Source organism: Physeter macrocephalus, chromosome 21, assembly GCF_002837175.3.
Source record: "Physeter macrocephalus isolate SW-GA chromosome 21, ASM283717v5, whole genome shotgun sequence".
NCBI classification, from domain to species: domain Eukaryota; kingdom Metazoa; phylum Chordata; class Mammalia; order Artiodactyla; family Physeteridae; genus Physeter; species Physeter macrocephalus.
The window spans coordinates 72,846,397-72,873,286 of NC_041234.1; the positions used below are offsets into that span (position 1 = coordinate 72,846,397).

At 36.0% G+C, this 26,890-nt stretch overlaps 1 protein-coding gene across 15 annotated transcripts in view; it reads left to right on the plus strand.

The window, feature by feature from the left end:
- DIAPH2 (diaphanous related formin 2) overlaps positions 1-26,890 on the plus strand; it is a 919,875-nt gene that overhangs the window by 266,399 nt on the left and 626,586 nt on the right. For all 15 annotated transcript variants that reach the window (XR_008616350.1, XR_008616349.1, XM_055081634.1 and 12 more), the window contains 4 exons: positions 5,840-5,950; positions 11,073-11,191; positions 13,073-13,189; positions 15,911-16,029. Coding sequence is in view for 13 of the 15 variants with exons in the window: in XM_055081634.1 (XP_054937609.1) it covers positions 5,840-5,950; positions 11,073-11,191; positions 13,073-13,189; positions 15,911-16,029 (466 nt within the window). In the remaining 2 variants the exon portion in view is untranslated. The remainder of the gene's footprint in view (positions 1-5,839; positions 5,951-11,072; positions 11,192-13,072; positions 13,190-15,910; positions 16,030-26,890) is intronic.

The following is a 26,890-nucleotide window of genomic DNA, read 5'->3' on the forward strand; positions in this document are numbered from 1 at the left end:
TTTTTCTTTTTTCTTTTGCCCTACCCAGGTATGTGGGGAGTTTCTTGCCTTTTGGTAGTTCTGAGGTCTTCTGCCAGCGTTCAGTAGGTGTTCTGTAGGAGTTGTTCCACATGTAGATGTATTTCTGATGTATCTGTGGGGAGGAAGGTGATCTCCACGTTTTACTCCTCTGCCATCTTGATGGTCTTCCAGGCCTGCCTTTCTCTTGTTTGCCCATTCCTGGTTAACCTTAGCATTGTCCACCAAGAGCATAAACGAGAAACATAAGTCATTTTCGAATATACTCTTTCTCCATCCACCATTCCCTCAGTCACCAAATCCTACCAATTCTACTGCCTTAGTGCTGTACTTTCCTTCCTTAGTATAATAGTGTCTACCCCCCACCCCCGCCACTAATTTGTTTCAGGGCGTTGTCACATCTCAATGTTTTATAATTTCCCTGGATTCTTAAATATCTTCTACCCTTCATTCCAGTCCCTTTTAAATCATTTTCCACAAAGTTATACTTCTGAAATGCCATTCTTGTTATATCACTGCTTAAAATCCTGTTACATCTTCCCATAGCCACTAGGAGTAAAGTCTAATGCTAGTCCACACAAAATATCAATACTTCATCATCTAACTGTCGCTTTGTCTCTAACCTCATATTCCGTCACTCTTCTACATATAGTTTTTGATCCAGTCATACTGTACCCAGTTCCCTGAACATTTTATGCTATTTCATCTCTCTGCCTCCATACCTTTGTACTTGGCAATGCCGTGCCTGGAATCCTCCATTTTATGACGTAATAATTTTTTCTGTACGTTTGTATCTTTCTTCATTGGTACTTATTTTGACTCAAACCATCTTTTTTCCTAACTCCCGCTGGGCTGGGATAAAGAAAGACTTTGTTAGTGTCAAGAAAGTACTTAATAAGGTCAATGTGTGACAGTGTCAATAACATTTTAAAAGCACAATTTGTCACAGCTAATGGCAATATGGATAATCTGTCTGAGAATGTCCTAGAGTTGGCAATTATTGTACTATATAGCTCTGTGAATTGTGATCAAACAGATAGATGTTTGTATAGTTTTCAAAGCTGGTGAGTTACAGTAAATAAAAGGTTCTAGCATTTTCCCAGGAATTTTGTGAAGATATTTTATGTTTAAATATTTTCCCTCTCTATCACTTAAGAAACTGAATGCAATTTCTTTTTGTAGTAATATATCTCATCAATAAAATTTGAAACATTTAATGACTATTCACCCATTATATTTTAAACATTTTATTGGTGGCAGTTAGGGGTTACAAAGAAAACCCTAAACAAGTACAGAGCCATATCTTTAGGACGTTTGAAATTTATTTTGTGATATTTCACTCTCTATACCACACCCCACACCCCAGGATGAAGACAATAGCACCCTGTGACTAAAGAATGTAGGTGATTATTATATAAAGAATGTATACTATTATGGTAAAGGAAGAATCATAATGTTATAGAAAAATTGATAGTAATTCAGTTTAGTATAATTATGCAAGGCAGAAATTATTGGATGCTTTCTCACGTGTGCAAAGTTGGTGGTTTTTATCTACATGTTTATGCATTTGTTAAATGGATTATATAGATATCATGTAAAAATCTCCATATAATATAGGGAGATCATTTAATAATATTGCAAATACAGAAACTTTTTTTACTGGTTAAAAATCATAATCGTGGTTCTAGCCTAGTATGTTTATCAATAATGGAGAAAATCCAGACTTCCTATTATTTTTGAATTTTAGTTCTCATGGAAGCTGAATTTAAATCAAATAAATATGGCAGACTATTTTGAACCTTAGATACATTATAAAGAAACTAAGCAACAGATGAAATCTGGCTAGTGGACTCTGTGATTTCTATTTAAAGGCACTTGTTTTCTTTCCAGTACAGGGAAAAATGCTATTCAGCAATGCCTGATTTGTGCATTATAGTGTGGTAGAAAGATTCCAAGACTAAAAGTCATGAAGCCTGAGTTCAAATCCAATCTTTGTGTTTTATTATTAGCTATACAGTCTTGGGCAAATCATCTAATCTTCCTAGGTTTTCAGTTTCCTTATTTTTAAATGAGGATATCGGACCGGAGTATTTTATGTTCTTTCTAGCTTTCAAATCCCGTAATTCTTTATTTTCTATCTCTGGAGTTGGATTTTTGTTTTTTGAAAGTAGATTGATTTTTCATTGTAAGAGGACAATATCGTTCAATCATGCTTTTAAAGATTTATTTACTTGGAAGTCAAACATGCCAATTTTGAAAGTTCCATTATTCAGAAATGAGTTTTATACTGCTTTGGAGCTTAGGTTTTAGATATTAGTCCAGAATCCTTTTTAAAATGTCCAGTGCAGTGCTATTCAGTCAGACTTTCTGCAGCCTCCTGTATCTGTGCTGTCCAATATGGGAGCCACTAGCCACATGTGGCTGTTGAACACTTGAACTGTAACTAATGAAACTGAGCAACAGCATTTTAAATTTTATTTAATTATAATTAAGATAAATTTAAATCGTAGTCAGTGGCTCTGTATTGAACAGCATGCTCGTGTGTGTGTGTGTGTGTGTGTGTGTGTGTGTGTGTGTGTGTGATGTGTGTATTTGCGTGCACATCTATGCTGAATAGGGAGTGGAGGGAGTAGGGTGGTAGGAAGTGAAGGAGAGTGAGAGGCCATTGTTTTGGATGATGGGATGCTGTCCATAGGTCACTGTTCAGGATATATATAAAGTGGAATGTAACACATTCCAGAAACCATTTTCTATCTCCCTTCCTCCCTTCCCCCCTCCCTCTCTCCCTCTCTCTCTTCCTCTTTCTTCCTTTTTTCTTTCTTTCTTTCTTTCTTTCTTTCTTTCTTTCTTTCTTCCTTCCTTCCTTCCTTCCTTCCTTCCTTCCTTCCTTCCTTCCTTTCTTTTTTCCTTTTACATTCCATTATGTATTATGATAACCACTTTATTTTTATTGAGGTATACTTGATAACCATAAGATAACCATTTTATATACTAGACAGCATATTAAAATGATTATATGTTTTTCTAATTAACCTATAGTTTCAAAGTTAGGTATTCCCAATATTTTAAACATGATGCACTAGTTAAATTTTATTATCTTACCCATCCTTAAAATATTTTGCTGTGTTAATCTAGGAATGGAGTTTATGAGGCATCTGGAATGTGCTGGAAATTATACTGTATTTGGAGTAAAGTGATATATTTAGAATCATGAATTTCCTCCTTGCTGTGTCACCTTGTATATGTTATTTATCTGCTTTGAGCCTCAGCTTCATCATCTGTGAAATAAGGATAACAGTAACACTTATCTCATGGTTTTTGTGAGGATGAGATTAGATGGTGAATTATGTAAAGCTCCTAAATTGTCTGGTAACAAAAACTAATACAACATATTAATGATGATAATAGTTTGGAGGTTTGTATTTAGTTATGAATTCAGAATCCACACAATGGGTATTTCATATTTATAATTAAATAATAATATACTCTGCCCTTTAAACTAATTACATTTTAAAAATTTAACTTTGTAAATAGTGACAATTGGATTGATTTTGTTCCTATCCTCTGAAAAGGGCAGTAATGTGTAGTAGTATAAAGGAATGGAGATAATTAAGATGATTTTTTTTTTGTTCTCCACATTCATACAATCTAAATATTTCTATTAAAGAGCATTGCTTTAGCAGATTATGTTGGAAAATGACATGATAGTATGAATATTCATCTTATGCTATTTGTAAGTAATTAAATATCTTTTAGAATTTGATAAACAATAAATAATACATTGATAAACCAGTGCTGTTACCTGTTTAAACTACTGACTTCAAAGTGTGTGCTATTTTTTACTATAGTCAATGGATGTAACTTCTTTTTTTAGCATTTAGTTATATATTCATACATTGTGTGTTAAGTGTTTAAAAGCATTGCAACATTTGTATTATTAAATGTAAAATTATTTTGATGTTACATTCATTCATTTTTTTGGCTTTTACTATTTTTATAATTTCCTGATCCAAATACTTTTATTGTATAAAGGTACAGTTCCAAGACTCATTAACTTGTTTCTTATGGAAATGTTCTCTTTGCTTGTAGGGTATTAATACAAGCCATTAAGCTAGAATTTCTTCTGGCAGAAACAATCCTAGCAGATGGCAACTTTTCTCTCTATTAATTTTGGATTGGACATGTATTTTGGCTTGTTCTTTCAGGTCAGAGTTGTAACATAACAAGAATCATTCATGCACATACAGTCATAATATACCTATGGACTCATACGCTGTGCAAACTTATATTCCAGCCTACTGAAACTATATGAAGACTTAAACATTTTCTTACTGTAAACAGGAAGGTTAAGTAACCTATTAAGGCATAAGCATCATAATAACTTATCTGATATGACTTTTGAGGTAATGCCAAGTCAATGGCAAATATTTAGTCAGATGTCTAAGTGATTTAGCTTGACATTTGAGCATTCATAAGAATTGGACTGCATTGTTCAAGTATCATTTAGATAGCTAGTAATGTTAGAGACAACCTCGATAATCCCTTTTAATGCATGCAACTTTTGATTTTTGAACCTGGATGTGAGCTAGATAGGCTAATCTACCCCAAAACAGCTTAAACGCATAAGATAAAGATACAACAATAAAAGCAATATAGCTTTTAATATTTGTCTCTACTTGAAAAAAATCACTATCATAATAACAGGTCTGGATAAGGTCAAGTCGAAATACATTTGAAATATTTTTCTTTTGCTGATGTGTTTCTCCATACTAACTATTGATTTATTTGTGCTCCTTTCTATATATACTTAACATATTTACTAAATCTGGTATTTTCCAGTGGTCCCCTTGCAGTCAGCTCTTTGAACACTACACTCATTGCATACTTTAAAAAATCAATTTCAATGTGCAGCTCTTCACTTAAACTATTAGCCAATTGCCTTAGACGTGAGCAGCATTTTCCCAAAATGAGGAATAATCTTTGGAACACTTGGCAGTTAGCATTTGGTTGACACTCTCCTAGCTTGCAATTACCGGAAAAATAACTCCCTCCTCTTTTATAATAGGGAACCTCAATAACAGAAGAAAACCAAAACCCATTTTCCAGTGTCAGTCTAAGTAATGAATCACCTTTACCTGAAAACAAGCTCTTATATTTATTTTATCATGCAATGCACATTAGTATTTGTGTCATAGTGCCTTCTCGTTGATCTTAATTCACTTGCATTCATTTTTTTATATAGTAAATTAATTCATCGTATTCATATAGTTTAGTACTCTACATTTTGTGCAAATCTATCCAATAATAGAATGGGGAGAGTGTAACTCAGTGTAATAATATCTCTAAGTTATCACTGTTCCCTGTTTAACATCAGGGTACTTTTATAGCTTTGTTTGATTTATTTTAGAAAAGTGTTTATAACCATATAGAATTGAGGCCAAGTGCCCTCTGAGGACAGCTGGATATGAAAGATACATTTCATGATCTTTTTAAAGGGCTCTATATCCACACTGTTGGAACTTGGAGTTTCTCAGAGAAAGTTTAATATTCCTTCATATTGTTTAGCAAAGCGTAGCAGTACTTGACCAAGCATCATATCTTCATTAGAATTTCTCTGGACATTAGAAACTCTATTGTTAATTTATTTGTTTCTACTGTAAAGTCATAATCATTATACTTATATAAACATTTGCATTTCTTGATATATTTCATAATATATGTATGTATTCCTTTAGTAAATGGAAAAAAATTATCTGAATGCATTAAGTATTTCTTTAATTTAAAAAAACTTTTTTTAACAAAGTTTACTTTCTAATTGCAGGTGGCCTGCATGCAGTTTATAAATGCCCTTGTCACATCTCCTTATGAGCTTGATTTTCGAATACATTTAAGGAATGAATTCCTTCGTTCAGGACTAAAAACAATGTTACCAGTAAGTGGAGTGTGCACGTTTATTATGCTTATGAACGTTAATGTTTTTCTCTCTTTAGACAAAAGTACTTTCAGCAAAGTAAATAAATGTGCCTTGCCGGTTCCTTTTGTAAAGCACTGGACATTTTGTAAGCTTTTTGATATTGCAGTAGTGTTAGTCTCTACATACAACTGATGATTTGGAATTCAGCTAATGATATGTCCAGAAGTGATGGCTTTTTTGGTCGTCTTGAAGTCGAAAGGGAACTTTTCTTTGACTTTGAATACTGAGAACATAAAAGACTGCTATTTTTTTGCCGTTTCAATTTTTCATTAAAATTTTTTTGCTTTCCTCTTTGATAACTTAGATTGATTTCCTTTATATTCAGCATAAGTATGCATAAAATTTTGATTAGTATATTCTAGACATATAACATAAGGATGGTATTCTTGTTATAATTCCGTAGCAACTTTTCTAAAGAAAAACAATTTTATTTCTTAAATTGAGTGTGGATATCTGCGCTAATTGTGATATTGTTAAAAACATTTTTGAAATAACTTTATAGGCTTGTTCTAAGATAAATGAGCACACTTATTCTATAAATAGAAATACAACTACCATGACTTTATACTTTACTTAGTATGTTAACTAAAGAAGGATTTTGTTCAAGACCATGACATTTTTAAAGGAGACAAGTAAAATCTCACTAGTTTCTTTATTTAAGCTACTTTAGACCATACCTGATAAACAAGAAGTAAATATAGGGGTGGGGAATAAAAGGACTGAGGAAAGAAAAAATAGAATAAAACAAATGTCAATGAACGTGTATATAAGGTATTCCTAGGGTATTAGAAATACCAAAATCAGGGATATTTCCTGGTGAGGGACTAGTGTGTAGCATGCATCTGTAACTTGTCTTCTGATAGTCTTAACTGAAAGTGGTGGAAACTCATCATCATAAAATATACAATTGGGTCTATTGAAACCCATTATAATAAGATATATGATTGGGTCTGTGCGGTTTTAGAAATTTCTATGTCAATTCCACTTTGAATAGTTCTTTCATCCATGACTTTAAAAAGCAAGGAATTGGTTGCAGTGAATCAAAGCATCATCATAAGTGACCCGAATAGAGGTTCAATATGCAGTTAACTTAGGCACATTCACTAGTTATAGTGTATGTAACACACTTATTCTTGTTTTGTCACAAATCTCTCCTCATGAAAAATCTGTGGTCTTTTGTAGCTAGAGGTAATATTACAGTCCTCATTCTAGTGTGCTTTTGAGTTGCCTACTCAGTGTTTCCATCCTTGTCCTCTCAGAGCTGGTCCTCTGTTTCTGGGAGAGTAATCATGTCTTTGGATACTTGTTGGCCTCAGGGGCTCCTGAAGATCCTCTACTCATTTACTAATATGCCATGTTTTTCTGCCTTAGTTGTTGCTGTCTCTTCCAGCTTTCATTTCCCTGTGTCTATTTATAATTAAACATTCATTTTCTACCTTATGCTACTGAATGGCTGGTCAAGAAAACTGTGACTCTTAATTTATTTAAGTCCTCATCTTTTCAGAAAGGGTATGCACAGTAGCTCTTGTCCTTACCTTTTGCACGTTTGCCAGGGTGTGCTCATTTCTGCTGGGTTCAGTGGTCTCGTAGTATTTTTCCTTTAGTTACATTGACAGCTAAGATTTTGCGTCAGTGTTTCTTAGCTACACTTTCGCATTGGCCCTATAGCTGTATATAAAGCCTCTTGCGGTACCCTGTACCTCTTAACTTATGCTTCCAGCTAGATTTTTCTTTAACTATCACATCTCTTCAGTATGCCCTGATTCTTAGATCTCAGGGATCCTTCAGCAAGAGGAAAGTGAGAAGTGTCATGTTTCTGCCTCTTAAAGTTTTGGAATAGAACCTACAAGGATTCTCAATTTCTTTTTCTTCCTGTGACAATGGAGTGAAATATGGCTAAATAGGGCTCTGGTTCTCAAGAAGTTGGGCATGTCCCCCTAAAGAGAGTCTTATCAAAATCATATTGGGGGTAGGGCAGAGATGTTTGGTTTGAAAGAAAATAATCCTCCCCAGGTATTTCTGATATACAATATGAGAATCAGAATCTAGGCAGACAGACCCTGAGATTAGAGGTCCTTCCCTTAATACCATACATTTCACTACTGTTGCTGTCGTCCTTGTAGTTTTATTATCACAATTTGGAGCAAAAGTCAGAATGGTCATGCTTTAATGTGTACTAGATGTACCAAACACGTCACCTGCTGTCTAGCTATCTAATTTACTAAATATTTACATTTCAACCACTAGAATTTATAGTAATATCAAACATCTTTTACACATGCATGGAAGCCTAATAATATATTCATAGATGAGTCTTTAATATCCTGGCTTTTATCCTATTTACTCTTATTTTATACACTGTTCTAACAGGAGGAGCTTCCTAATTTTCTGGAATATATCATATTCAAAGCAGCAAATTAGACATGGCTAGAGCTAATATAAATTGTTGGTACATGGATCAAAAATTATAAATATCTGGAATCATTAGGTGTTGGGGAAGAATAGTTCTTAATAGTTCTTAGTATTTCAGTAATCCTTGAGACCATTATTGTAGTAGAGTGAAACTTTTGTTTCATATAATTATTAGAATCCTCAAGACAAGGACAGTTATTTTAACTACATTCTGTAGAAATTTATTTTCAAAATTTGCCCTGTCTCTATAGATAAATTATGATGTTTAAAGAGAGTTTATATTTTCACTTACATGGAAAATTTACTTTTCATAAATTTGCTTTAGTAATTTGGGACAAATGAGTTATTAAACACTATATAGTAATTTTTAAAATAGTATTTTCTCTGTAGTTAACTTACATTGATTTCTTGTGAAGTTTTCTCCATCTGCCTTTTAGTTAGTTAAATAAATTAAGAAAATATTAGGTAAGTCAGATATGTGAAGGACCAAGATAGTAAGAAATTGTTTCTGTAGGCAGCAGGCGTTCTTAACCTCTTTTAAAAGACCGACAAACCCTTTCTTACTCTTTTGAAGACTCAATTTTGATTGCTTGACTGGTAATCAGTCATGTACTGGTAATGGACTTTGATTTCCTTTGAAGTACACCATATTATAGAGACTTAATTATATGTTTTAGAAAATCTGCTGAAATATTCCATATCTGTACAGCAAATCTGTTTAAAAAATAACTGAAACATATTTACAGTATTTCACGTAATTATTAGTAGTGTAATTCAGTAATTTTATGCCATTCTTCATTTAAAATATAAACTTCAGTGATGCATTTCCCTTTTTTCAATGGGATATCTGTCACATTTGTGCTATATGAAACTTTTATTAATTCATTAAATGTTTATTTTATCAAGAATTTTTGAATATACCTTTCAAGGTTTGACATTTGAATGAAAGGCAGTTTTTTATATATGTGTATGTAGATATGCATATATATTTTAACGGAGCATTATTAATGAACACTATGAGATGTTTCATTTATACATATCTATATTTTTATATTGTGCTGTACATGTTCGCATACTATATATATTATATAAATAATGTGTTGTCCTAATTAAAAACTGAAATAAACATTTAACCAGTTATTTTCACTGAAAATATTTTAATCATGAAGGTTGAGTCCATGTTTTGTAAAGTTCTGATGCTGATTAAATGACAGTATTTAATTAACTTGTTTTTTCTATTTTTCAAACGTATTTGAATGTGTTAAAGTCTGATAGTGAACATCTAAGAAAGAATATCTTGTGACATAAGAATAAGGAAAAATTCCATATTATAAAATGTATTAAAGGTTTTTTCTGCAATGACCAGCATATTGGGTGTGTCTGGCTCCTGCTCTTTTCTAAATTGAGTTCAGAAATCACCTGATAATATAACTCACCAATGTTAGATAACTTTACATTCCAATAAATTTCTTCATTCCCTTTCAAAGTGGAAAGTTAGACCTAAAACAAATTATTACTCAAGAGGAAACTAAGTTTAAATACATGTATTTGTTATGTATTTTACATGCAATTATATAGAAACATATTAATATTTTCATATGCTCTGTAGGTAAATTATTATGTATGTGAACGTTAGAAAAAGAACACCTAGAAATTGCATAAATTTGTGTTTGGCTTCAGTAATAGCCATTGCATCTCCATTTAAAATCGTCCTGTTGAATAAAAATAGAAACAAAAAAATGGATCCGAGTTTGTTTTATCGACCTAATTTGAAGTACACCGTGCTTGCATTTCCTTTTAGAGTTCAAGCTCAGCTCTGAACATCCTAGTCCCTCTTTCGGTATCACCCTTGAGCATCCACAGTTGTGATTATCGATTTGGGTTTTGAAAGCGGCAACTTAATGGACACATATTAAAAGATATTCCAGGTGATATATATTAAGCCCAACAATCTCTAGTGTGGCATGCTTCCAAAGATTTTGTTTATACTATGATTTTGAAAATTATCAGAGGTTTGTAATGCATGTGCTTATAATGTATTACAAAAACAGGTCTTTGATGCCCAAGTTGGTATTTTGTGATTCGGCTAAGCAAAAATAAAAGGTGGGGGAGGAGGCTAGTTGTGTATCTTGATTAAAAAGTCCTGACGCCTTTTTGCTTTAAAATCACAAAATGTCATTTAAAGTAAATTTGTTTTTACAACTTTCCACGCCATACTTGGGACTGTTGTGCTTGAATATATCCTTGCATTTGTTCTTCATTAATACAATTGATCTATATTCGCATTTTTTGCCAGAGGCATATGTGAATATTCTAACTGCATGATTTCTTTTGCGGTCTTTGATTAGTGTGTTTAGTCAAAACGACAGCATTTAATTTGGGTTTGTAGCAATTAGTTTTTTTCCGTTGCGAAAGTGATCGTTAATTTTTTAATGTGAATCGTCAAAATCTGGAGCATGAAAAGAAATGCGGTGAATGCAATGAGGTTCTTTCATTTTAAAATACAAAAACAGAGTGCATTTACTTTCTTTCAGGAAACCAAGTGCCTGGGTCAATATTTGAAATTGCTTCTGTGTATGTAGATGAATAATCGTGTCAGGCCTTTATTGCCAAAGTAGGGTGTTGTCAAACTGTTATTCGTCTGTTAAGTTTTCTGTTTATATATTAGGATCTGAAAGAAAAAGAGAATGACGAGCTTGATATTCAGTTGAAAGTATTTGATGAGAACAAAGAGGACGACCTAACTGAATTATCACACCGTCTCAATGACATTCGAGCAGAAATGGAATATCCTTTTGACAAACCACAGAAATCATTTTGCATGTACTGTGAAAAAGGGATTTGTGGGTGATTTTGTGAACCATTATTAGAATTCTTGTCTGCCAGCCCAATTTATATCCATTTATTTATATTAGAACTTCACTATGATGCTGTACTTGAGATTCATGTTGAAGAATTGTCAGACTGTCCGGATGATTTACACAGACTGTATTGAAATCCGCACAATGGCTTGCTGCATTATAGGTGTACTCTGCTCAATGGTCTTGAATAGACAAGAGCCTAAGGCAGTATTCCTCATGGATAAGGATTTTGGGGGGGGAAAGTTCAGTGAGTTCATATGTGACTATAGGTAATATACTTTTTCAGTTTATTAAATGGTACTCCAGTGATTTAGAGATATCATTCAATTCAGATAGATGTCTTATTCTCAATCCAAATATTTTGGTTCCTTAGCGGGAGGAAAAAAAGTTTAGATGTGATAGGGTCTGACTATAACAAGGATGCTAGAGTAGAAGCATTTGAGTCAAATACAACTAGCATATAATCTTCCTATGGCAATGATTTTATACAAAATGATTTTAGATCTAAAAGATGGTTGTCACAGCATTGCTGGCCATTTGTTTCACACCCATTAAATTTCTTACTTATGGGTTCTGGGGAAATTGGGAAATACTTCGGAACCAAAATGACCTTTGAGCTGGACTTTTTCTCTATAACGTCTTCTTCCATCTTCCTCCTCACTCTACAGTGCTTTGCTTGCATCTGCCTTATTTATATACACTTCTTTGTGCCTATGAGATGGAGGGCACAAGTGTTTCAACTTTTTCCTTCAATGTTCCTATCAAAGCGTCTTACACATGAGTACTGGATAAGTGCAATGAATAACAATTTTGTTATTATGAGAAATAATTTCTAGTAATTTCTTATCCTTCATCGGTGACTCTAGTCTACAGTGGTCTCCATAATATTAAATGATTTTTATATCAATTAATAAATATCTTGCTTTATATAAATTTCTCTTCATCAGAAAGCTATTTTTGGATCTATTCCATAGCCATCGAAAGGACCTTATGAGACTTTAACACAGCACTCTTACATGGGGCCTAAGAAGTAATCCATCATATACTTAATTCTATTTCAGAGAGAACGTTGACATTTCAGGTTATTTTTACGATGCTGGATTACATCTCCTCTTCTCCTTTTCTTTTACATCGATTTTTCTAGGTCCTCACTTTTCTTATAAAAGTGAATCCATTTTTTAAATCTGTTTTCTAGTTTACTAAAAGCATTTAAACTTCTACCACTCTTTTTATATCCTAAGAAAAATATGTTTCAAGTTCCTTATCAAATAATGACATACAAATGAATGCAAACAGTAATGATTTCATATGTAGTAAGTATTTCATCTGTATAAAATAAAACTGGTTTTTATGAACTTTTAGCAGCCCACACTATGCTTATTTGCCTTACTATCTTATGTGGGCAGTGAAAAGACAGGAGTATTGGCTTGCATGCATAATATAGGTTCCCATCACAATCACAAGAAGGTCAAGAAAAAAACATTTTCATTAATGGCATTGCTGTTCCAATGGTACCCACTATAAGCTGGAATTTAAAAATATAATGAACAGCTGATCATTTAAGTGTTTAATGGTTAAATGGTCTTGGAAATACTCTAAGTCTCTTTCACTTGTTAAAAGGTTAAAGTGATCCATAGATTAAATTTCTTTATGGAAATGTTTTAAATACTGGAACATGGAGTTGAAGGTTTAGAAACAGTAATGCAAACAAAATGATATATCACTGTTTTCAAAACTGAAGCTGCTTTTGTTATGAATGAAACTGTTATCAAGAATCTTCGGTTTTTTTCCTTTACTTACTTTCCACTGATATGAATGAAGTGTACCATCTTCTGTATAATATGTTGAAGGACACTGCTGCTGAAAATTACTTATTATCCATTCTACAACATTTTTTGCTCATCAGAAATGATTATTATATCAGGTAAGAGGCTGTTATGAGAGTACAATTTGTATAATTTGAATTGGATATTAAAGGAAAATTAACAATGTAGTGGGGGCTAGACAGTATATGCATATATATATATATATATATATATATATATATATATATATGCATGGAGTATAAGAGTTTGACGACTCTAGATAACATTTTTAAAAAGGTGTCAATCTATTTTTAATTGGGCCAGAAGAATATACTTTTAAAAACGGGGTATGCCATTTCAGTAGCAATGAACCCAACAGATTTTACTGACCCTATGATGAATTTTTTTTGTGGCACAGAGTAAGCTCTGAAGAGTCTATGGTAGAACTTCTAAGTCCTCGTACTTTTTTTTTTTTTTTTTATGTTCAGTCCACCCTATTCTTCTAGGTCTCTCTCTAGCTGGCTGAAGCCAATGGACTTGATTGGCTCCTCCTGAATTTCTCACCCACAAAAATGTGAGGGATAATAAGATTATGTTATTGTTTTGAACCACTAAGTTCTGAGATGATTTTATGAAGCAATAAGTGAAAGGAAATGGGAAATATTATTCTGGGAAGCAATATACACAGGTAAACATAAAGTTCAAATAGTAAAGGAAAAAGAGAAGAGTGGACATCATAGGACATCTAGCAGTATCTGCCACACTTCCCATGAATTTATATAATGTGGTGGAAGGAACAATAGAATATAGAGATAGTATCACTATATTGTAATGTGGTAAAAGTGCTTTAATTTTAGTGTGCACAGGGTGTGTGGATGTGGATATTTTTTTGAACCTGGTAGCTGAAGGAAGCCCTCCTTCAGAAGTTTAATAATAATAAAAACAGCAATGATAACATTTGCTATTTAGTAAGCATTTTAAGTCCTTGTATATTTTAATAAGACTATTGTTATTCCTCTTGTGTAATATTATCTAGAAATAGGTGTGATCTTATCTAAGAAAGTAATAATACTAATATTTCAGCTTTATACACAGCAATGTAATTCTTCTAAATAAACAAATATAATAATAATCCATAAAGTCAGAAATTTCAGAGTGTAGTTCTGGGAATATATCTGAAAACCAGAAAATTAGAGAAGAGTTTCTGAATGACTGAAATTATCCATAAGGTGGTGACCATGATCTTATATTTAACTGTTTAAGAGACTCTTAGTTGTTCTTCATACTCTAATATGCATGAAATTCTAGCAACCTAGGTTCTCTGATTTCTCAAACCTTGCTTGATTAAAGGGCAAAGGAAGGCTACCATGGGGTCGGGTACAGTCACAACAAAAATGACAATTCTAAAGTCCATAGAGAACTATTATAGTTCTCTTATAGTTCAGACCAGTTGCAATAACTGATGGGCATCATGACGTTACAGAGACATAGAAAAATGTTTAAAATATGCTGTTTTTTTTAAAGTAGGAAAGATATTAATCCAACCAAAATGATTGTCGTTTTCTCAAATAAGTGCTGGCAACTAAAGGGGTACTGTGCCCATGGGTACACAGTTACCTGGGGAAATAATTTGTGTGAAACCATCCATTTCTCAGTAACTTTGAATAAACGAGAAGTTGTTCTAACATGACGTCCGTTTCATCCTGAGAACATCCATGTGAGGTAGATGTGCGACTAGCACTTTTACTCTACTTATGGATAATTAATTTGTCCTGAAAGAGAACCATTGTGTTTTCCCTGTTTACCCAGAGTCATTGACTAGATTGATTATAATCCAATATTGTTTACCCTAGATCTGATGATGACTTGAAAAAGCCTCAGATGTGTAATACATATTACTATTTATTCTTATCCTTGAGATCAGCCCCATGACAAAAGACATATAAGAGCAATTAGAATATGTTTGGCTTTATTTGCAAACTTTTAGTAGGTTGGCTAGTTATCAGCACACTAATTTTAGGGATGTTTATGTCATAGTTTGTCCATAGTAGTATTTCTTTCTGATTTTTCTCTGTTGAATTTATTAGCTGCTGATAAATACTAAATTTTCCCCGAATTTTAATGCAAAAAGTGCCTTTTTAAAATTTTTGAAGTGTGTAAGTGGTCATTTTTAATGCCAGAATTACCTTGATAGATTACAGAAGTAGGAAATGTTTCAAAACCTTTGACACTTTGAACAAATTGAAGCTATTGCCATGCATATTTAGTGTGTATGCTTCTATAAAATGGATCTTTTAAAATATGTGTATAAATAGATCTTCGGAGTAGTCTGTAACATAAGTGGTTGAGTCCAGTTTTGTAAAAGCTGTTATAGCTATCTTGAGTAAAAGTGTGGCAGTAAATTCAATACATTGTTTGCCATGTAATGCCAAGGTACTCATTCCTTATTGAAATTGAGAACCTGGAGAGGCCTAGAACCATTTCTGTATCCATAGATGTAGAACTAAAGAGTCATTTGTTTTTATTAACTTTAGGAACAATAGCTTAAGTAAGTAGATAAGGTTGATAAGTATCTTTGAACACAAGCATGAATCCCTGCAAACTAGAGTATTAAGTCACTAAGTGTTCACAGCTGATTATATTACAATGGGTTTTGCACTATAACGTCCAGCCCATCTTTAAGCTTAGGCATATTCCTCCTGAGTGAGTGTAATGGCTAGAAAAGAGTGTTTTAGCCTGCTAGAAATGACCTAGTTTTCTTTATCCTTCAGAACCACTTCTTAAGAAAATTGATTTGTATAGGTAGAAAAGGTGTTCAGATTACTTCTTCTCTTTTGCAGGCCACAGTATTACAAAATAGTTGAGGAGTGTGTTTCACAGATAGTGCTGCACTGCAGTGGCATGGACCCAGATTTCAAGTACAGACAAAGATTAGACATTGATTTCACTCATCTGATAGGTATGTGATATAATCCTCAATGCCATTTGATTGTGTTTTACTCTCTTCTGTCTAATAGACACTTTTTAAGTGTAGCTCTCTCGCTAAACGTCCTCTATTAATATCTGGTAAGTCATTGTGTCTGTGGGTACTCATTTGCTATAATTATTAATTATGATGATCACGAGAGTTCTGCCTCTGTGATTGGAAATACTAATCTATTTGTTAAGTTTCAATACTCTTGAATTCAGTTTAAAGTCAATGCCGCACCAAAAACATTATATTAGGGGTGAATGCCTTGCTTTTTAGAAACATGACTCTGAAATCCATTGATTCAATTTATGCTGGTGCATTTGTGGTTTTGTAGAAATCATGTGAACAACGGTATAATTAGTAATGCTATGTTATTAGTGTTCAGGTCTGAGAAAGGAAATACAGGTTGGTTTCAGTAACTTAAGACCTTTTAATTCTCTTAAAGTAGATCATTTTATATTTTCATAGAGCTTAGAGCTGGGAAAGAATTTGAGATGATCATGTTCATCTACTTGGATTGTTGTGGAAATGACCTTATATTATCTGAGACTGGTAGCTAGCTACACTTTCTGGAACAATCTCTGAAGGATGATGTGAAACCTCTCTTGTGAAATATACTATGCCATATGACCTTATAGTTAAGCAGTTTTATTTATACCTAATCAAAATCGCTATTGCTACGATTCAAGCATGAACTCATTTGTCTTTGTCTTTAAAGGTAGGAAACAACAGCTGTTGAATGCCAGTTATATGTTATTCTTCACTCCATAGCCCAGGGAAGACTCACAGTAATATTCAAAGATGAATTCCTTGTTATTTATCATGTATTATTCTCATCTGATTGTGAAACTAATGCTCACTTATCATAGGCAATCTGGAGACTTATGTAAGTGACAAAATAAACCACCAATTACACTTTTCAAGCTCAGTACATTTCACCATTACTTACTGTTCAGCTCAGTGCGTCTTGTTATCTCCATCTTCATCTCCATCTTCATCTCTCTCTCTCTCTCTCTCTTGCTCTCACTCTATCTCCCTCCCTCCTCTATTCCTCTTCTATATATCTATATGCTGATTTTTCATGGAGCATTATATTATTAGGATTTTTCAATATTAACCTTCAAAATGTGACTTTGAATGTCTATATAATATTCCATTTTATACAATGTCATAATCATCTTGACCAGTCCTTTCTTATTGTACATACGGATTGTTTTCAGGTTTTCATAATTATAAATGAATTTACTGTGAACATCCTTTATATAGATATTTGGCTTCTTCTCAATATCTCCTTAGGATTGATTCCCCTGAGGGTGTGAACTTTGAAAGGCCAAATGCTTTTCAGAAAGCTTGTGCCAATGTACTCTGCCCCTGCAATTAATGTGAATGTTGGCCTCACTGCATATTTTTCCCTGAGCTTAATAAACTCAGTAGCTTATTTCATATTTGTTGAGTGAGTTATAAGGGACTGTTTCCAAATACTTGTATTGGCTTATAATCTATTGTGGACCATAGTTGGTGCATATACGCTACTGTTGATTTTGGCTAACTCATTCAGTGTTCAGTGGATATTTGTTTTGGGTACTGTGTGCCAGGTACTTAGGATTATGTACCGTTAATCAAGAGCACTGGGGTGGGAAGACATGAAGGGATCAGGTGAGAGAGGGTAGTCAGTATCAAAAACCCATTTTGACCTCATCCATGTATCATCTCTGTGATTGTGAAGAAATCATTTAACTTGTCTAGGTTTCAGTTTACTCAACTCTAAATTCAGATAAGTCAAATATATGTGTGGTCCTTAATATTTTATGCTCAGATGTCTTGAGTAGCTGATGAAGGCTATGAACCTTTCATTACAACACACACATACACTGATATTAGCTGGTGCTTCAAGAACTTCTAGGATATCTATGGATCTCTTAAAATAAAGATCATCTGGGGCTTCCCTGGTGGCGCAGTGGTTGAGAGTCCGCCTGCCGATGCAGGGTTCATGCTCCGGTCCAGGAAGATCCCACATGCCGCGGAGCGGCTAGGCCCATGAGCCATGGCCATTGAGCCTGCGTGTCCAGAGCCTGTGCTCCGCAACGGGAGAGGCCACAACAGTGAGAGGCCCGCGTACCGCAAAAATAAATAAATAAATAAAATAAAATAAAATAAAGATCATCTGGACTTGAGGAGCATAGAGTCTCTTCTTATTTCACAGGTCTATGAGTCTAGTACTTTTTTTTTATAAATCAGATCATATCCTGACCTAAATTTCTTCAATGCCTTCCCATTGAGATTTTTATTTTTTTTTAACATTTTTATTGGAGTGGAATTACTTTACAATGTTGTGTTAGTTTCTGCTGTATAACAAAGTGAATCAGCTATATATGTATACATATATCCCCATATCCTCTCCCTCTTGCATCTCCCTCCCACCCTCCCTATCCCACCCCTCTAGGTGGTTACAAAGCACCAAGCTGATCTCCCTGTGTGATGCAGCTGATTTCCACTATCTATTTTACATTTGGTAGTGTATATATGTCAATGCTACTCTCTAACTTCGTCCCAGCTTACCCTTCCCCCTCCCCATATTCTCAACTGATTCTCTACCTCTGGGTCTTTATTCCTATCCTGCCCCGAGGTTCGTCAGAACCATTTTTTTTTTTTTTTTAGATTCCATATATATGTGTTAGCATACGGTGTTTATTTTTCTCTTTCTGACTTACTTTACTCTGTATGACAAACTCTAGGTCCATCCACCTCACTACAAATAACTCAGTTTCATTTCTTTTTATGGCTGAGTAATATTCCATTGTATATATGTTTCACATCTTCTTTATCCATTCATCTGTCGATGGACACTTAGGTTGTTTCCATGTCCTGGCTATTGTAAATAGTGCTGCAATGAACATTGTGGTACATGACTCTTTGGAATTATGGTTTTCTCAATTTCTAGATAATAATGCTTGCATCCCAGTAGTGGAATTACTGGGTCATATGGTAGTTTTATTTTTTGTTTTTTAAGGAACCTCCATACTGTTCTCCATGGCTGTATGAATTTACATTTCCACCAGCAGTGCAAGAGGGTTCCCTTTTCTCCACACCCTCTCCAGCGTTTATTGTTTGTAGATTTTTTGATGATGGCCATTCTGACTGGTGTGAGGTGATACCTCATTGTAGTTTTGATTTGCATTTCTCTAGTGATTAGTGATGTTGACCATCCTTTCATGTGTTTGTTGGCAATCTATATATCTTCTTTGGAGAAATGTCTATTTAGGTCTTCTGCCCATTTTTGGATTGGGTTGTTTGTTTTTTTGATATTGAGCTGCATGAGCTGCTTGTATATTTTGGAGATTAATCCTTTGTCAGTTGCTTCGTTTGCAAATATGTTCTCCCATTCTGAGGGTTCTCTTTTCGTCTTGTTTATGGTTTCTTTTGCTGTGCCAAAGCTTTTAAGTTTGATTAGGCTAGAATTGTTTTTATTTCCGTTCCTCTAGGACGTGGGTCAAAAAGGGTCTTACTGTGATTTATGTCATAGAGTATTCTGCCTATGTTTTCCTCTAATAGTCTTATAGTGTCTGGCCTTACTTGTAGTTCTTTAATCCACTTTGAGTTTATTTTTGTGTATGGTGTTAGGGAGTGTTCTAGTATCATTCTTTTACATGTAGCTGTCCACTTTTCCCAGCACCACTTATTGACGAGGCTGTCTTTTTTCCATTGTACGTTCTTGCCTCCTTTATCAACGATAAGGTGATCATATGTGTGTGGGTTTATCTCTGGGCTTTCTATCCTGTTCCATTGAGCTATATTTCTCTTTTTGTGCCAATATCATACTGCCTTGATTAGTGTAGCTTTGGAGTATAGTCTGAAGTCAGGGAGCCTAATTTCTCCAGCTCCATTTTTCTTTCTCCAGATTCCTTAGGCTATTCAAGGTCTTTTGTGTTTCCATAAAAACTGTGAAATTTTTGGTTCTAGTTCTGTGAAAAATGCCATTGGTAGTTTGAAAGGGATTGCATTGAATCGCTGGATTGCTTTGGGTAGTATAGTCATTTTCACAATGTTGATTCTTCCAATCCAAGATCATGGTGTATCTCTCCATCTGTTTGTATTCTCTTTAATTTCTTTCATCAATGTCTTATAGTTTTCTGCCTACAGGTCTTTTGTCTCCTTAGGTAGGTTTATCCCTAGGTATGTTATTCTTTTTGTTGCAGTGGTAAATGGGAGTGTTTGCTTAGTTTCTCTTTCAGATTTTTCTTCATTAGTGTATAGGAATGCAAGAGATTTCTGTGCATTAGTTTTGTATCCTGCTACTTTACCAAATTCATTGATTACCTCTAGTAGTTTTCTGGTAGCATCTTTAGGCTTCTCTATGTATAGTATCATGTCACTTGCAAACTGACAGTTTTACTTCTTCTTTTCCAATTTGGATTCCTTTTACTTCTTTTTCTTCTGTGATTGCCGTGGCTAAAACTTTCAAAACTTTGTTGAATAATAGCGGTGAGTGTGGGCAACCTTGTCTTGTTCCTGATCTTAGAGGGAATGTTTTCAGTTTTTCACCATTGGGAATGATGTTAGCTGTGAGTTTGTCATATATGGCCTATATTATGTTGAAGTAGGTTCCCTCTATGCCTACTTTCAGGAGAGTTTTTATCATAAATGGGTGTTGAATTATCTCAAAAGCTTTTTCTTCATCTGTTGAGATTATCATATACTTTTTATCCAATTTGTTAATATGGTGTATCACATTGAATGATTTGTGGATATTGAAGAATCCTTGCATTCCTGGGATAAACCCCACCTGATCATGGTGTATGATCCTTTTAATGTGCTGTTGGATTCTGCTTGCTAGTATTTTGTTGAGGATTTTTGCATCTATGTTCATCAGTGATATTGGCCTGTAGTTTTCTTTCTTTGTGACGTCTTTGTCTGGTTTTGATGTTTGATAGAATTCGCCTGTGAAGCCATCTGGTCCTGGGCTTTTGATTTTTGGAAGATTTTTAATCAGAGTTTCAATATCAGTGCTTGTGATTGGTCTATTTTAATTTCTGTTTCTTCCTGGTTAAGTATTGGAAGGTTGTGCTCTTCTAAGAATTTGTCCATTTCTTCCAGGTTGTGCATTTTATTCGCATATCATTGCTTGTAGTAATCTCTCATGATCCTTTGTATTTCTGCAGTGTCAGTTGTTACGTCTCCTTTTTCATTTCTAATTCTATTGATTTGAGTCTTCTCTCTTTTTTTCTTGATGAGTCTGGCTAGTGGTTTATCAATTTTGTTTATCTTCTCAAAGAACCAGCTTTTAGTTTTATTGATCTTTGCTTTTGTTTCCTTCATTTCTTTTTCATTTATTTCTGATCTGATCTTTATGATTTCTTTCCTTCTGCTGACTTTAGAGTTTTTTTGTTCTTCCTTCTCTAATTGCTTTAGGTGTAAGGTTAGGTTGTTTATTTAAGATATTTCTTGTTTCTTGAGATAGGCTTGTATTGTGATAAACTTCCCTCTTAGAACAGCTTTTGCTGCATCCCATAGGTTTAGGGTCATCATGTTTTAATTGTCATTTGTTTCAAGGTATTTTTTGATTTCCTCTTTGATTTCTTCAGTGATCTCTTGGTTATTTAGTAGTGTATTGTTTAGCCTCCATGTGTTTGTATTTTTTACAGTTTTTTTTCCTGTAATTGATATTTAGTCTCATAGTGTTGTGGTCAGAAAAGATAATTGATATGATTTCAATTTTCTTAAATTTACCAATGCTTGATCTGTGACCCAAGGTATGATGTATCTTGGGGAATGTTCCATGAGCAGTTGAGAAGAAAGTGTATTCTGTTGTTTTTGGATGGAATGTCCTATAAATATCAATTAAGTCCATCTTGTTTAATGTGTCATTTAAAGCTTGTGTTTCCTTATTTATTTTCATTTTGGATGATCTGTCCATAGGTGAAAGTGGAGTGTTAAAGTTCCCTTCTATGATTGTGTTACTGTCGATTTCCCCTTTTATGGCTGTTAGCAGTTGCCTTATGTATTGAGGTGCTCCTATGTTGGGTGCATAAATATTTACAACTGTTATATCGTGTTCTTGGATTGATCCCTTGATCATTATGAAGTGTCTTGCTTGTCTTTTGTAATAGTCTTTATTTTAAAGTCTGTTTTGTCTGATATGAGAATTGCTACTCCAGCTTTGTTTTGTTTTCCATTTGCATGGAATATCTTTTTCGATCCCCTCACTTTCAGTCTGTATGTGTCCCTAGGTCTGAAGTGGGTCTCTTGTAGACAGCATACATACGGGTCTTGTTTTTGTATTCATTCAGACAGTGTGTGTCTTTTGGTTGGAGCATTTAATCCATTAACATTTAAGGTAATTATCGGTATGTATGTTCCTATTACCATTTTCTTAATTGTTTTGCCTTTGTTATTGTATGTCTTTTCCTTCTCTTGTGTTTCCTGCCTAGAGACGTTCCTTTAGCATTTGTTGTAAAGTTGGTTTGGTGGTGCTGAATTCTCTTAACTTTTGCTTGTCTGTAATGCTTTTACTTTCCCTGTCCAATGTGAATGAGATCCTTGCTGGGTAGAGTAATATTTCTTGTAGGTTTTTCCCTTTCATCACTTTAAATATGTCCTGCCACTCCCTTCTGACTTTCAGAGTTTCTGCTGAAAGTTCAGCTCTTAACCTTATGGGGATTCCCTTGTATGTTATTTGTTTTTTTTTCCCTTGCTGCTTTTAATATTTTTCCTTTGTGTTTAACTTTTGGTAGTTTGATTAATATGTATCTTAGCATGTTTCTCCTTGGATTTATCCTGTATGGGACTCTGTACTTCCTGGACTTGATTGACTATTTCCTTTCCCATATTAGGGAAGTTTTCAACTATAATCTCTTCAAATACTTCTCAGTCCCTTTCTTTTTCTCTTCTTCTTCTGGGACCCCTGTAATTTGAATGTTGGTGCGTTTAATGTTGTCCCAGAGGTCTCTGAGACTCCTCAATTCTTGGCCTTCTTTTTTCTTTATTCTGCTGTGTGGTAGTTATTTCCACTGTTTTATCGTCCAGGTCCTTTATCCGTTCTTCTGCCTCAGGTATTCTGCTATTGATTCCTTCTAGAGAATTTTTAATTTTATTTATTGTGTTGTTCATCATTATTTGTTTGGTCTTTAGTTCTTCTAGGTCCTTGTTAAACGTTTCTGTTATTTTCTCCATTCTATTTCTAAGATTTTTCAGGTAGACTGCCTATGTCCCCTTCATTTGTTTGGTCTTATGGGTTTTTACCTTGCTCCTTCATCTGCTGCGTATTTCTTTGTCTTCTCATTTTGGTTAACGTACTGTGTTTGGAGTCTCCTTTTCGCAGGCTGCAGGTTTATAGTTCCCGTTGTTCTTGGTGCCTGACCATAGTGAGTGAGGTTGGTTCAGTGGCTTGTGTTTGTTTTCTTGTGGAGGGGACTGTTGCCTGTGTTTTGTTGGGTGGAGCTGGATTTTGTCTTTCTGGGGGCAGGGCCACAGCTTGTGGTGTGTTTTGGGGTGTCTATGAACTTATTATGATTTTAGGGAGTCTCTCTGCTAATGGCTGGGGTTGTGTGTCTGTCTTGCTAGTTATTTGGCATGGGGCTCCAGCACTGGAGCTTGCTGGCCGTTGGGTGGAGCTGGGTCTTAACATTGAGATAGAGATCTCTGGGAGGGCTCTCACCAGTTGATACTATATTGGGCCGGGAGATCTGTGGTGGTCCAGTGTCCTGAACTCTGCTCTCCCACCTCAGAGTCTCAGGCCTGACCCCAGGCCGGAGCACCAAGACCCTGTCAGCAACATGGCTCAGAAGAAAAGGAAGAAAAAAAGAAAGAAAAAAAAATAATAATACTAAAAAAAAAAAAGAAGAGAGCAGCCAAACCAATAAAGAAATCCACCAGTGATAAAAAGCGCTAACAGCTAAACTAAGATAAACATAAAAATCAGAAACAAATCGGTCACAACAGCAAACCCCAAGCTCCAGTTGCTCTCAAAGTCCACCGCCTCAATTTTGGGAAGCTTCGTTGTCTATTCAGGTATTCCACAGATGCAGGGTATATCAAGTTGATGGTGGGGATTTAATCCGCTTCTCCTCAGGCTGCGCTGAGAAATTTCCATTTCTCTTCTTTATTCTCAGAGTTCCTAGGGTTCAGCTTTGCTTTTGGCCCTACTTGTGTGTGTAGGTCACCCTCAGGCATGTGTTTCCGCCCAGACAGGACGGAGTAAAGCTTCGGCTGATTAGGGGGCTCTTGCTCATTCAGGCCAGGGGGGAGGGAGGGGTACGGTAGTTATAATTGGAATGTGGGGCGAGCCTGTGGCGGCAGAAGCCAGTGTGATATTGCAGGAGCCCAAGGCGCACCTTGTGTTCTCCCGGAGAACTTGTCCTGGATCACGGGACCCTGGCAGTGGCGTGCTGCACAGGCTCCTGGGGGGCTATGGATAACGACCTGTGCTTGCACACAGGATTCTTGCTGGCTGCAGCAGCAGTGTTAGTGTTTCATGCCCATCTCTCATGTCTGATCTGATAGCTGCAGCTCGCGACTGTCTCTGCAGCTCGTTTAGGCAGTGCTCTGCCTTTTGTGGGCAGACAGGGAAGGAATCCCCTCTCCTTGTGAAACCGTGGTCTCTTGTCTCTTAGGCAGTCCAGACTTTTATCTGCACTCCCTCCCAGCTCACTGTGGTCGACTAGCCCCCTTCAAACTGTGTTCACAAAGCCAACCCCAGTCCTCTCCCTGTGATCTGACCTCTGAAGCCAGAGCCTCAGCTCCCAGCCCCCACCCACCCTGGCAGGTGAGCAGACAATCCTCTCAGGCTGGTGAGTGCTGGTCGGCACCGATCCTCTGTGCAGGAATCTCCCTGCTTTGCCCTCTGCACCCGTGTTGCTGTGCTCTCCTCTGTCCAGAGCCTCAGCTCCCAGCCCCCACCTGCCCCGGTGGGTGATCAAACAAGCCTTTCAGACTGGTGACTGCTGGTCGGCACTGATCCTCTGTGCAGGAATCTCTCCACTTTGCCCTCTGCACCCCTGTTGCTGTGCTCTCCTCTGGGGCTCTGAAGCTTCCCCCCACCACCCCCCATCTCCGCCAGTGAAGGGGCTTCATAGTGGGTGGAAACTTTTTCTCATTCACAGCTTCCTCCCAGAGGTGCATGTCCTGTCCCTCTTATCTGTGTTTTTTTCTTTTTTCTTTTGCCCTATCCAGTTACATGGGGATTTTCTTGCCTTTTGGGAAGTCTGAGGTTTTCTGCCAACGTTCAGTAGGTGTTCTGTAGGAGTTGTTCCACATGTAGATGTAATTGTGATGTATTTGTCAGGAGGAAGGTGATCTCCACATGTTACTCCTCAGCCATCTTCAAGGTCACTCTCCCAATGAAATTTTAATCAAAATCATTACCAACCAGTGCCAGTACTGCACAGATCTGGCCCCCCTTTGATCTCATCATTTCCCAATTTCTTCCTTAGTTACCTTATTCCAGCCACACAGTTCTTTACAGCAAAGAAAAAACTTTATTGCGGTATATGAGATATAAGAAAAATGACCTATATTTAAAGTATAAAATTTGATAAGTTTTGATACTTGTGTCTACCTTTAAAACCATCATCACAGTCAAGATAATAAACATCTCAAGATGGCAGAGTAGAAGGACGTGCTCTCACTCCCTCTTGTGAGAGCACCGGAATCACAACTAACTGCTGAACAGTCATTGACTGGAGGATACTGCAACTCACCAGAAAAGATATCCCACATCCAAAGACAAAGGAGAAGCCACAGTGAGACAGTAGGATGGGAGCAATCACAATAAAATCAAATCCCATAACTGCCTGGTGGGTGACTCACAAACTGGAGAACACTTATATCGCAGAAGTCCACCCACTGGAATGAAGGTTCTGAGCCCCACGTCAGGCTTCCCAACCTGGGGGTCCAGCAACGGGAGGAGGGATTCCTAGAGAATCAGACTTTGAAGGCTAGTGGGATTTGATTGCAAGACTTTCACATGATTGGGGGAAACAGAGACTCCACTCTTGGAGGGCACACATAAAGTAGTGTGTGCATTGGGAGCCAGGGGAAGGAGCAGTGACCCCATAGGAAACTGAACCAGACCAACCTGCTAGTGTTGGAGGGTCTCCTGCAGAGGCGGGAGGTGGCTGTGTCTCACCGTGAGGTCAAGGACACTGGTAGCAGAAGTTCTGGGAAGTACTCCTTGGTGTGAGCCCTCCCAGAGTCTGCCTTTAGCCACACCAAAGAGCCCAAGTATGCTCCAATGTTGGGTCGCCTCAGGCCAAACAACCAGCAGGGAGGGAACCCAGCCCCACCCATCAGCAGACAAGCAGATTACAGTTTAACTGAGCTAGAGATTATAGTTGAAAACTTCCCTAACATGGAAAGGAAATAGCCACCCAAACCCAGAAAGTGCAGGGAGTCCAGGGCAGGATAGATCCAAGGAGAAACATGCCGAAACACATAGTAATGAAATTGACAAAAATTAAAGACAAGGAAAAATTATTGAAAGCAACAAGGGAAAAACAACAAATAACCTACAAGGGAACTCCCTTTAGCCACACCAAAGAGCCCAAGTATGCTCCAATGTTGGGTCGCCTCAGGCCAAACAACCAGCAGGGAGGGAACCCAGCCCCACCCATCAGCAGACAAGCAGATTACAGTTTAACTGAGCTCTGCCTACCAGAGCAACACCCAGCTCTACCCACCACCAGTCCTTCCCATCAGGAAGCTTGCACCAGCCCCTTAGATAGGCTCATCCACCAGAGGGCAGACAGCAGAAGCAAGAAAATCTACAATCCTGCAGCCTGTGGAACAAGAAGTACATTCACAGAAAGACAGAAAAGATGAAAAGGCAGAGGGCTATGTACCAAATGAAGGAACA